Source organism: Notechis scutatus, chromosome 9 (assembly GCF_049901735.1).
Source record: "Notechis scutatus isolate UNSWTSFEM ecotype Mainland chromosome 9, rNotScu1.2, whole genome shotgun sequence".
Classification (NCBI taxonomy): domain Eukaryota; kingdom Metazoa; phylum Chordata; class Lepidosauria; order Squamata; family Elapidae; genus Notechis; species Notechis scutatus.
In genome coordinates, this window is record NC_142017.1 from 21,393,055 (window position 1) to 21,405,830 (window position 12,776).

The 12,776-nt window shown below is 45.9% G+C and overlaps 1 protein-coding gene across 1 annotated transcript in view; it reads right to left on the bottom strand.

Moving 5' to 3' along the window:
• Window positions 1-12,776, bottom strand: part of PEPD (peptidase D) — a 182,630-nt gene that overhangs the window by 42,475 nt on the left and 127,379 nt on the right. Inside the window, exon 10 of the mRNA XM_026680147.2 lies at window positions 9,336-9,404. Within this exon, the coding sequence (XP_026535932.1) occupies window positions 9,336-9,404 (69 nt within the window). The remainder of the gene's footprint in view (window positions 1-9,335; window positions 9,405-12,776) is intronic.

Below are 12,776 nucleotides of genomic sequence, written 5' to 3' on the forward strand. Positions count from 1 at the left end.
AGGTGGACAGTTTGGAAGTCAGCTGAAAGAAATCTTGGAGGTCTTCTAGTCCAACCCCTGCTCAAGCAGGAAATCCTATATCATTTCAGATATGTAGCTGTCCAGTTTTTTCTTAAAAACCTCCAGTGATGAAGCACCCACAGTGTCTTAAGGGAAGCTGTTCCACTGGTTAATTGTCCTCCCTGGTAGGAAGTTTCTCCTTAATTCCAGGTTGCTTCTCTGCTTGATTAGTTTCCATCCATTGTTTCTTGTCCTGCCCTCTGGGGCTTTGGAGAATAATTTGACTCCCTCTTCTTTATGGCAGCCCCTCAAACACTGGAATTCTGCTATCATGTCTCCCCTACTCCTTCTTTTCTCTAGAGTAGCCAACCCCAAATCCTGGAAGCATTCTTCATATGTTTTTGTCTCCAGGCCCTTAATCATCCTAGTTGTTCTCTGCATTTTTTACAAAGTCTCAACATCTTTTGACCAAAACTGGATGCAGTATCCCAGGTGTACCCTTACTAAGGTTTTATACAGCAGTACTCATAATTTACATGATCTTGACAACCAAGGATTATATTAGCTCACAGGAGGATTTTTCTTTCCTAAGGAGCATCTACTGTCCACAAAAAAAAAAAAAAAAAAAACACAATTCTTTCATTAATATGCCCGATTTGATCTTCTGAATATTCTGGCCTTTGATTCACAACAGACCTCTATTTATCCACTTTTTAAATTTGCAGTGAGCCAACACACTCAAAATTCTGTGCTAGTCGGAGTTATTAAAGAATGGAAGATCACGCTCCATGCTTAGTAGTAAGACCTCTTGCAAATTAAAGAATGGTGGGAGGAGGAAATTGAGAAGGAAAAATCCTCCTTCGTAAAACACTGAGAAATGGAGGCATGAAATTTTTAAAAGGGGAAATTATGTTGTGAACAAAACCATATTTAGCCTGACGCACACGGTGGCACAAGCAAGATTAAAATGAAAAGAAAATGTATTTTACCAAGTTCTTTGAAATAGGAAGAGAAAGTAATATACTTTTTTTTTAAAATTCACATGTATCCAGAATTGATTCATTAACATGTTGATTAGGGGACTGGAGGCTAAAACGTATGACGAACGGTTGCAGGAACCGGGCCTGGCTAGTCTAGGGAAGAGAAGGACCAGGGGAGACGGGATAGCAGCCTTCCAGTATCTGAGGGGCTGCCCCAGAGAGGAGGTATCAAGCTATCGTGTTTCTCACAAAATAAGGCCGGGCCTTATTTTTTTTGACCCCTGAAAAAACAGGTAGGCCATCTTTTCGGGGGTGACTTAATTTCCTCCCCCACCTAGAGCGGCCCATACGCACGTACCTCGCCACGAGGCCACTTCTATCGGCCGACAAAAGCTCCCTGAAGGCAGAGTCCCCAGCCGCTTCGGGGCGAGGCGTGGCTGCCCGTGTCCCCTCGCCATTAGGCAGTCTTTTTCAGGCGATGGAAGCTCCCCAAATGCAGTCCCCAGCTACTTCAATCGGCCAGTAGAAGCGGCCTCGCAGCGAGGGGAGTGTGTGTGTGCCACACCTCGCCCCGAAGTGGTTGGGGACTCTGCCTTCAAGGGAGCTTTCGTCTGCTGATAGAAGCGGCCTCGCGGCGAGGGGTGTGTGTGTGTGCGCTCGCCCCGAGGCCGCTTCTACCGGCCGATCGAAGTGGCTGGTGACTGCATTTGGGGCGCTTCCATCGCCCGAAAGAGACTGCCCTAAAGGCGAGGGGACCCAGATAGCCACCCCTCGCCCTGAATCGGCTGGGGACTCTGCCTTCAGGGAGCTTCTATCGGCTATCGGGGTATTCTAGCCTTAGGCTACCTGCAGGGCCCTCCTAAAGGCAAGTTTTCTCCCCATCCCCCCGCCCTTCCCCCGCCCATTTCTCTTCACCTCGTGTAGTTCTAATGAACGATGTGAGAAATGGCGGGGAAACGCATGGATTAAATAGGCCTAAATTTTGGGGGGCGGGGCTTAATTTCACCTCATGCCTAGAAATCATGCTGGGCCTTCCTATTGGTGGAGGCCGTATTGTTGGAGAAACACGGTATTTTCCAAAGCATCAGAAGATAAGGAATAATGGATGGAAACTGAACAAGGAGAGATTCAATCTGGATATAAGGAGAATTTTTCTGAAAGTGAGAGCAATCAACCCATGGAACAGAAGTTGCCCTCGGAAGTTGTGGGAGCTTCATCCCTGGAGGCTTTCAAGAAGAGACTGGACTGCCATCTGTCTGAAATGGTGTAGGGTCTGCTTTGGTGGGTGGTTGGACTAGATGATCTACAAGGTCACTTCCAACTCTGTAGTGTGTGTGTGTGTGTGTGTGTCTGTGTGTGTGTGTGTTAACAAGAGAGGATCCTGCATGCCTAAAATATTCTTGTAATTGAACTTCCAGAGTCCTTCCTTTGGAAGTAACCTCCTCCAACAGTTTCTTGACCTTCAAACATGTTCAACTTCCTTTCCCTGGTTTGTCAGCCTTTGTCTAATGCCTGGTTGGAAAAAGGCGAATAAATGAGGGAAAATTCAGAATAGATTCCAAAGTCCATCCAAAGCCTCCTCTACTCATCCATGCCTGACATTGATCCAATCTCTTATCAACTGATTAACAGAGTTGGAAGGGACCTTTGTAGGTCATCTAGTCCAACCCTCCGTCCAAGCAGGAGATCCTACACCATATCTGACAAATGGCAGTCCAATCTCTTCTTGAAAGCTTCCAGGGATGAAGCTCCCACAACTTCTGAAGGCAACTTCTGTTCTATTGGTTGATTGCTCTGTCAGGAAATTTCTCCTTATTTCCAGGTTGAATCTCTCTTTGCTCAGGTTCCATCCATTATTCCTTGTCTGGCCTTTGGGTGCTTTGGAAAATAGCTTGACCCTCCCCCCCTCTTCTCTGTGGCAGCCCCTCAAATACTGGAAGACTGCTGTCATGTCTCCCCTGGTCCTTCTCTTCACTAGACTAGCCAAGCCCAGTTCTTGCAACCGTTCATCGTATGTTTTAGCCTCCAGTCCCCTAATCATCCTGGTTGCTCTTCTCTGCACTCTTTCTAGAGTCTCAACATCTTTTTTATAGTGTGGGGACCAAAACCGGATGCAGTACTCTAGGTGTGGCCTTACTAAGGCTTTACGGAGTGGTATTATAAAGCCTTTTTCTGAGGGGCTGCTATATCCCATACAGATTCTACGTAGGATCCTGCATCAGGAGACTGATGTCTGATGGCCTGCAATCTGTACTCACAGTGCTCTGGCTAGTGTCAAGACCATCATTAATTAGGAATTAGGAAATTCTTGGAATCCACTTTTGGACTTTATGTTGTTGTTGTTTTTTTGGGGGGGGATGAAACTTTGATTTTGGATTTTGCTGATTAGGTACCTTTGTTGTTATAGAAATGGCTAGTATATACAGATAGTCCTTGACTTACAATGGCTCGCTTAGTGACCATTCAAAAGGGACCTGAAAAAAGGGACATGGCCATTTTTCACACCGATGACCACTGCAGCATCCCCATGGTCTTGTGAGTTACATTCGGCTGCTGGACAACTGACTCACATTTACGACAGCTGCAGTGTCCTGGACTCATGTGATCATCTTTTACAAGCCAAGTCAATGGGGAAGCCAGAGTCACTTAACGACCAGGTTACTAGCTTAACAGTGTTAAAATTTAACAACTATGGCAAGAAAGGTCATAAAATGGGGCAAAACTCAGGTAACAAAATTTTCACTTAGCAACATAAATTTTGGGCTCCACTGATGTCGCAAGTGGAATGCAAAGAATGCAAATGACCTGCATTATTATTTAAAAGCAAAATGCTGAGGTTTTAGGTTATCACCTTATTCTACTGCACCAGAAAGAATCAGAAGTCAATGCTTTTCTTCTTCTTTCCCATTTTCCTCCCATATTTCCCCATTTTCTTCCTTTTTCCTTGTATTTCTGTATTTCATCTTTTGATCAACTAATAAAATATTTAAATCAGCAATTATGAATTAGCAAATTAAAACTGCATCAGTCTGCATCATAAATAGATTTCCAGCAGCCTGATGGTGAAGGGGCATGCAGAGGATTGCAACCGTTTTCATACAGCTGAAGGCCCAACTGGTCTGAAATAAATGATCTCAGCCGTCTTTGGAGCCCTGCAACCTGTGCGCGGACTTCCCTGTGCCAACATGCCAGCTTCTCTACATGCAGTAGCTTTCTAAAGACTGGGCACAGAGGCACATTTTCAAAGAAGGCAGAAATTGTTTACTGCACCATAAATTAAGTGAGAAGGGGGAAAGGGCTCTGCCTTCTGGTTTTCTGGTTTTCTTTATTTCTACAGGACTTGGCATCTGTATATAAAGCCCTTGCCAGCCGATCTTCTTTGTTTAGCCATGTAGCATTCCTGCTCTGACCTTGGTGGTATCTTTTGTTCCAATCATGCTCTTTCTCAGAGGTCCTCATTCGTCTTGTCTTGCAGAGACCAAATCTGCCCAGCAGCTGGAGTTTGCAACAGCACCTTCCTCCTGATCTGATCTCATCTCATTCTCTCCTCATCTATCCAACCCAACCAAAGAACATGATCAGCCTTTAAGGCAGGGTCCAAAATGGCAACAGCGATAGCACTTAGATTTATGTACCGCTTCACAGTGCTTCCCAGCCCTCTCTAAGCGGTTTACAGAGTCAGCCTCTGGCCCCCAACAATCTGGGTCCTCATTTTATAGACCTTGGAAGGTTGGAAGGCTGAGTCAACTTTGAGCCGGTCAGGATCAAAATGCTGGCAATCAGCAGAATTAGCCTGCAATACTGCATTCTAACCACTGCACACCATGGATAGATGGGTGGATAGAAGGAAGGAAGGAAGGCTAGCAATAGCATTTAGACTTATATAGCGCTTTACAGTGCTAGTTTACAGCCTTTTCTAAGTGGTTTACAGAGTCAGCCTATTGTCCCCAACAATCTGGGTCCTCATTTTACCCACCTCGGAAGGATGGAAGGCTGAGTCAACCTTGAGCTGGTGAGAATTGAACCGCTGGCAATTGGCAGAATTAGCTGCAATACTGCCTTCGAACCACTGAGCCACCAGGGCTCTTTCCTAATCCCATGTCCGCTTCAATGTTCATTTTCAAATGGCAGGATAATGCAAAGGCTTTCTTAACTCCATTTGTGCTGGTGGACTTTTGCTACAACCAGTTCTGACAGCAATTTCTATTCCATCCAACTGCACAATGAGTGCCGAAACAACGGAGGAGAAATGTTTGGGGCACTTCCACCTTCCAGCCTCTCTCTTCCATTTCACTGAGCTGGTCCATCAGGTGGCAGGGCCAATCCCAAACCAACAAGGGCTTTTTTCTGCCCCATCTTTACATTATCGCAGCAACCCACCCAGGAGAGTTGGGGGTACAATTCTCAAATTCTTTAACATGTTGGAGGGAGAGACAGGCAAGGGAAAGCTGAGTGCAGAGGAGACATGCGGAAGCACGTCACTGCCCCATAAGATCAGGTGGGGGGCACAGGTGGGCACACGGTATTCCATTCCTTCTCTCTGTTTCTCCCTGGAAAGATGGAAGGGCGAGAGAAACAGCTTCTCCTCCCCCCAGATCAGTAGCTGTTGCAAAGGAAGCTTGGAAGCTCCTCGTGTAGGGCTGGCTCTAAAATAAGCCAAGCTGTTTCCCATCATTTGAGAGAAAGTGCGGCTTCTCGCGTAGCCAAGCCAGGGCAGGCCAAGCAAACCCGCCCACTTCTAATTTGCACTAACAGGATGTTTTATACAGAATTCGGCTAATCAATTAACCCCAGATTAAATATGCATGAAAGGATTTCAGCGCTTGATGGCTGCTCAGCCATCTCTGCACTTCCCCTAATTTTGCCAGCATGACTTCTTTTATTTTTAATGAAGACTTTTTAAGTCCCATTTCCTTCTTGCTGGAAATATTGATCAGCGAGATGTTATTTTTATTGAGCCAACTTAGCAGCTTTATGATGGCACAAGTTAGTTCAGCTCAGCTCTCTGCCAGGAGCCATGGCAACAATTAAAAAGGTGTTCTGCCCCCCCCCCCCAGAATCTGCTCAGTGGATGAACAGCCTTCTGTCGTGCCATTGAATCCCCCCGCTATTTTAGAAAAATAACCCTCCCACCCCAAAGAGCCAATTATGCTGACCAAACACACCCAGAGAAAGAGCTCCAGGCCAATTCATCGAACAAACTGAGTGCCTGAGGGTCTTTTCGTAACCCCCAGCACCAAATCCAAAATGTTCCACTGTGAGTTCGGAAATACACCTACACCCCATAAGCCCCAAAAGATGCTTTGGAGAACTGACCTCGCAAAGGGAGTCTCACAAACCCCCACCTCAGCCAAAGCCCAAGAAAAAAGAATCCGCAAGTCCCGGCTCAGTTGATCCACGTCACAGCCTTGGCTATTGGGACCCTCTGCCAGCCGAAGGTTAGCCACCCTTTGCCACACAGAATAGCCATGGCATTGGGGGAGCGGATGAAAAACACCTCTGGTTTCCGAACAATGGAGTGGAACTACTACTGGAGTGGCAGGTCGGTGTTGCCACTTCAACACACCCAAAAGTGCTTTTTCAGGAGACAACTGGACCATCTCGTTTTTTCTTTTGAAGATGTTTCGTTTCTCATCCAAGAAGTTTCTTCAGCTCTGACTGGAGGGTGGGGAATGGAACGATTTATACTTCCATTACACCACTCAGGTGACCCTGGGGACACAGATAAACCTCCAGGTGGCCTCAATGACCCTCTAAAAGGATGCAAATGACCAGCTGTCTGCAAGGAGTATAAATCCTTCTCTTCCCCACTATCCAGTCAGAGCCGAAGAAGCTTCTTGAATGAGAAGTGAAAAGTCTTCAAAGAAAAAACCAGAAAGTCCTGTTGCCTCCTGGAAAGGCACTTTTGGGTGTGTCGAAGTGGCAACACCCACCTGCCACTCCAGTAGTAGTACCACTCCATTTTTCAAAAATCAGGGTGGTTTTCATCCGCTCCCCAATGCCATGGCTATTCTGTGTGGCAAAGGGTGGGCAACCTTTGGGACAACCAGGACCTGGATGACGTAGAATCTTTACAGACTTTTAGCTATGCAATTTGGGATGAACATTCTTCAAATGATGTTGTCAGATCCGTGTATCTGTCATTTCTCCAGTGGAAGAAGAAAAGGGGGGGGAGGCTGATGAAGAAATCCTTTCTTGATGTAACCTGAATATATTTAACCTTACATCGAATTTGTATAACCCACACATGATGCGATGGAGGGAGAAAAGCCAGATGGCCGGAACCTATCACCTCCGAGAGGCACAGCCAGGAGATGAGAAGATCATAAAAATTCCACAGTGAGATATATCCAGGGAATCTCTGGAAAAAGTTCCTTCTAAAAAGGGGGTGGGGGGAAATTAGGTATGTCCTGGGAAACTGTGAGAAAGATCGTTCCTACAGAAGGGGTGGGAGGGGAATTAACATACTGGCTTTTCTTTCTCTAAATACACATCAAGATAAGGGGAGGGGTTCTAAACTCCCTTACGTATCCCTGTATGCCTGAGGGAACTCAGACGCTGCTTTGAACTCCTACATGAATTGTCTCATCTCAATAAAGGATTCCTTTTGATACATTTGGTTCTCAGAAGTTCATTCTTGCTAATTGAATGGGAAAAAGTTCTGTAGCCTGACAGATGTGGGAGTAGGAATGGATTTCCAGAGGGAAAAAAACGGCAGACTACAGGAACCATTTGCACCACTCAGGTGACCCTGAGGACACAGATAAACCTCCAAGTGGCCTCAATGACCCTCTAAAAGGATGCAAATGACCAGCTGTGTACAAGGAGTATAAATCCTTCCCTTCCCCACCATCCAATCAGAGCTGAAGAAGCTTCTTGGATAAGAAGTGAAACCTCTTCAAAGAAAATAAACAAAAAGTCCAGTTGCCTCAAAAGCACTTTTGAGACAACCAGGACCTGGATCAGTGGTGCGTTTCAAACATTTTTACCACCGGTTCCAAATGCACACTTTGCGCAGGCGCAGAGGCTTTCTGACTCACCTCCTGCAATCCTGCACTCTCCTGGTCGCTTTAGCAGCTGCCGTGCAGCACTCTTCTGTGCCGTGCAAAGCAGCTGCACTTCAAAAGCAGAGGATAAAGGTGAGTATGAGAGCCCAGGTGGGCGGGTGGGCCCAACGGCAGAGAGAACCGGTTTCGTCTCCGCCGCTCACTGGTGCTACCGGCTCGGTACAACTGGGCCAAACCGGTAGAATACCACCACTGACCTGGACGACTGAGAATCTCTACACACTTGGACACACATGCAATAAATTGTATGTTGTAATAGCCACAGACCACAGGAGGGGACAAAAAAACTTGGAAAATTTATAGAAAAGGCACAAGTGGTAACATTTCTGGATTCTGGGCCTAAGGATATTCTTGCTGGTATCCCTTAGAGGAGGGGTCCCCAACCCCTGGCCCACTACTGGGCCTTGAGCCTTTTGGAAGCGGGCCACGGAAGTGGTGAGTGAGTGCACACATCTCCAAACATGCGAGCAGTGGGTAAGTGCATGGAGGGGTGCTCTGTTTGTGTGAGCGTCAGGCGCCATGTCCCCAACACTCGTGCAAATGGAGCTGTGGGTGCGCACTGGCCCACCACGTGTGCAGATCCAACCCCTCTTTCCCCTGCAACGCCAACCCGGAAAGCCGAAAAGGTTGGGGGAACTCTGCCGTAGAGTGAATATGCCAGCGATCGCCCCAATGTCAACCCTGAAGCTGACCTGCCCAACGCCATTTGGAGGCTTCACTGTTGCCACACTGGAGCGGAGGGATGGGGGGGGGGGAATAGAGATAACTATGGTCTTGTAGACAAAACAAAATACTTTCTCCTGGGAACCAAGGACATTTTCACTGGTGATTGGAGAAAGGACAAGTGAAGTTACCAGACAACCAGACAGCAACCTGATTGGACCATGGGACCGATTGTTTGGGGAAGGGGAAAAGCTTCTACTTTTAATTAGGTGAAAACCACGGGAATCTTCAGAATCAGTTTTCACCAGCCTATGCCAATATGACATGTCCAATAAAACTATTTGAGGATCCTGCCTGCCTAGGAGTTCTGTTTGTTGTATTACTTGGAGTCCTGACACCCAGCTCTCAGCATGGCCATGCCAGGATCAGCTACTCCAAGGTCTTCCATTTTTATGGGCCTTACTCCATAAACCTTTCCTTGCTTTTGTTTTTTTTCACTGAAGTATTCGATCTACGCATGTTAAATAACCTGCACTTAATTTAAAAGCTTCCCTATTGTTGTGTACAAGCTCCACATTAATCCCACGCTTTGGGAAATCAATGCCCCCACCCTCCAATGCTTTACCTGCCACAGATGCAGGTGTAGGAAGTGTGCCGCATGCCTCCTTCCTTGTAGCAGTAGTGCTGGAACAGGCTGAAAAGCAAGAAAGCAGAGAATTAATCATTTGTCCAGAAGCTGCAAAGTACTATCTCAAGAAAGGCAGCCCCAATTTATCTCCTGCTACTTGGGATTTTTTTAGCACAAACTCCCCATCTCCTCCGTTCAGATTTTAACTCACACAAAGTTTGTAAGAAAAAGAGCACGCACAGGTGCATGCACACACCCCAACACCAGGAAGAAAAAAATCTCAGACACTTGGGAAGTGGCAGGTGGACTGATCCATGGGAAACCGGATTCACTCAACGACCATATTACTAATTTAACAACTACAATGATTCATTTAACAACCGTGGCAAGAAAGGTCGTAAAATGGGGCAAAATTCATTTAACAAATGTTTCACTTGGTAACAAAATGTTGGGGTCAATTGTGGTCCTAAGCTGAGGCCACAATTAATTCATACCTATATGGATTCATCCATTTGAATTCCTGACACTTATAATAGCAGAAGCCAAAACATCAGCTAGGCATTAAAAGCAAAATCCCCCCCCCAACCCCCCCCCCCAGAAGGCCCAATAGAGAAAGGGCTGCTTCGCCACCCCCCAAGGCCAGGCCAGAAGCAGAAGTCACTGCTGGCACAGCATTTTCTGGGAAGCCAGCTATTATCTTAGCAGGTTGTGCAAAACACAGGATTTATTTCAGGGGTTCTGTTCAGACACTGCATGTGATGTGAACGTGGCTCTTGTGTTTTGTCAGCTCAGGATCAGAGTTCAGTGGGTTTTGTGAACCCGGGAAGGGGAAAAAAAAGAGAGAGAGCATTTCATCTTTGCACGTCTGAGAAGCAATATATGGAAGAAGAAACCTCCTTTCTCAGCATGAAAATTTGTGCATGGAATTACTTGCTACCACACGCTGGGGTGGGAAAATAGCATCCACTGGTTAAAAAGAGAGATACACACAGCCCAACCATAACATTCACACCCATCAAATATTACCTCGAAATATATATCAGGCTTAGATTGGTTTTTTTTCCAGTCCAAGATGAAAGCTCACGGTCTCACCTGACCTTGGAGCTTCCTGTGTGACACAAACTACCTCCCAAAGTGGATAAATTAGGACAGGGGGATCAAACTCAAAACTCGGGGGCCAGATCTGGCCTGTGAGGGGCTTAGATCTGGCCCATGGGGCCTCCCTGGAAACAGGGAAGGACCGGCCTGCAGTGCTTCTGCCAGCGAGAAAAGGGAACTAGGGAGAGCCGCACGCAGGACCCCTTCCCCAGCTCCAGGGGTTGCAGGAGCCGTCGCAGCCAGAAACGGAGTTTGGGAGCCCGTTTTCACTGGGAAAGCGCTCGGGCTGCCTCAGGCGCCCGCGACACGAGGGACGTCAAGCTGACCATGCCCCCCCCCACGCCCCCCCAACTCTGATGCATCCCTCAATGAAATCGAGTCTGACACCCCTGAATTAGGAGATTCACTGTTGTGAATCGCAAATTGGAAGGGCTGCTGAGGCAGCTTTAGAGTTATAAGCATCACGGATAGATCCCTGTCTACCCTCCACTTAAAGATCTCCAATGAAGGAGGATAATCCCATGGATAATAGGTTCATTTAAAAAATGATGGATTGTGAGGAAATGAATAAGCTTACTATGGAGTTGCAAGAGAAGGAAAAAAGAAAATTCTATACGGTCTGGGAGAATTTGTATGCTTGGATAGATAACAGGAATAATAGATATGTGTATAAGGTATAATGTATAAGGTAAATATGAATAATGGAAGATGGGAAAACCCGATGCTACACAATGAATTGCAAAAATTGTAAACATGATTTGTGTTTTGTTTTTAAATTTGTAAAACTTTAATAAAAATTATTTTTTTTAAAAAAGATCTCCAATGAAGGAGATTCCGCCATCTTTCTGGGAAATATCATTTGCTGTCAAACTAAGGGATCTAGTTATTTAAAACAACAATACAAAAGCTACCATTCCTTAAGCCAGGTTGTCATTTTCTACGATGTGCTCTGGAAGGATAGGGGGGAGCAAATCTTGATCATCTTCAGTACAATATATTTGAAAAGTGCAATCTATTCCCCCCAAGTCTTCCCTTCTCAGGGTTCCCTCAACTCATTGTCTTCCTTCCATTCCTTTTCACTTCCATTCCTTTTCTGATCGCCCTTGTTCAACCCGTCTCTCTTGTGAATTCTGAAAATCTGAACCCAGAACTGAACAGGTAGGATCAAAGCAAAATAAAAGGGAGTGAAATGACAGCTCTTAAAGAGAAAAAAGTAGGATAGAAATGTACTAAAAGTATACACAGCAATAAGAACACGGCTTCATAGAGAGAGACATGGAGGAAGTTTTCCATCCAGAAACTGAGAAGGTCATGGGAAAACAACCAATAGGTCTTCAGACAGTATGGAATGGCAGCTCCCAGTATCTCTTGCTTGCCATACATCGTGGGAGTTGAGTTCCAGCACATCTGGAGAACCATGAGGTCCTAGGAGCAGAATAAGTCCTCATCTGCTTGGCTCAGATTTAGGAAGGCCCCGACATCATGTGCCTTCAAAGCTGGCCTTGAAGTATTTAGCTGAGTCACCAGCCATCTTCAGTGTAGATGCTATGATAGTGGGGAAAAATTCAGACGTATCTGATAGGATCTTTTCTGATGAGCAAAATGTTATGTTGGGCAGGTGTTTTTGAGATTTTACAGTGAACAAATAACCCGAAGGGACCACCCTCACCTAGAAGCCTCCTGAGAGCCAGTGCAGCTCATGGAGTAGTGGAATCACATGGGGTCACCGAGGTGCACCCATAACTGCCTGTGCTGATGCATTCTGGACCAATTGCTGCTTTCTAGTGGTCTTCAGGGGGCAGCCTCATGTAAAGCACATGGCAGTCATCCACTGGGGAGGTGACCAAGGCATGAATACCTGTCAATGAACACTTCAGCTTCAACCATAACAATACAAGAGCAAACAATAGATACAAACTCAAGGTTAACCGCTCCAAACTTGATTGCAGGAAATACGACTTCAGCAACAGAGGGGTCAATGCCTGGAATGCACTACCTGACTCTGTGGTTTCTTCCCCAAACCCCAAAAACTTTAACCTTAGACTGTCTACTATTGACCTCACCCCTTTCCTAAGAGGTCTGTAGGGGGCGTGCATAAGCGCACCAACGTGCCTACCGTCCCTGTCCTATTGTTTCTTTTGTTTTTCTTATATGTATCCATGTATTCATAGCTATGTTTTTACTTATACCTGTTATCTTGTAAGCAATTGACAAACCAAATAAATAAATAAATAAAATAAATGAATGATTGTGACTGGCATTTCCTGATCCAGGAACAGGCATAACTCAAATCAAGACAAATCAAGGAAAGGACCACCTGGTCACTGAGAATGCAGGATG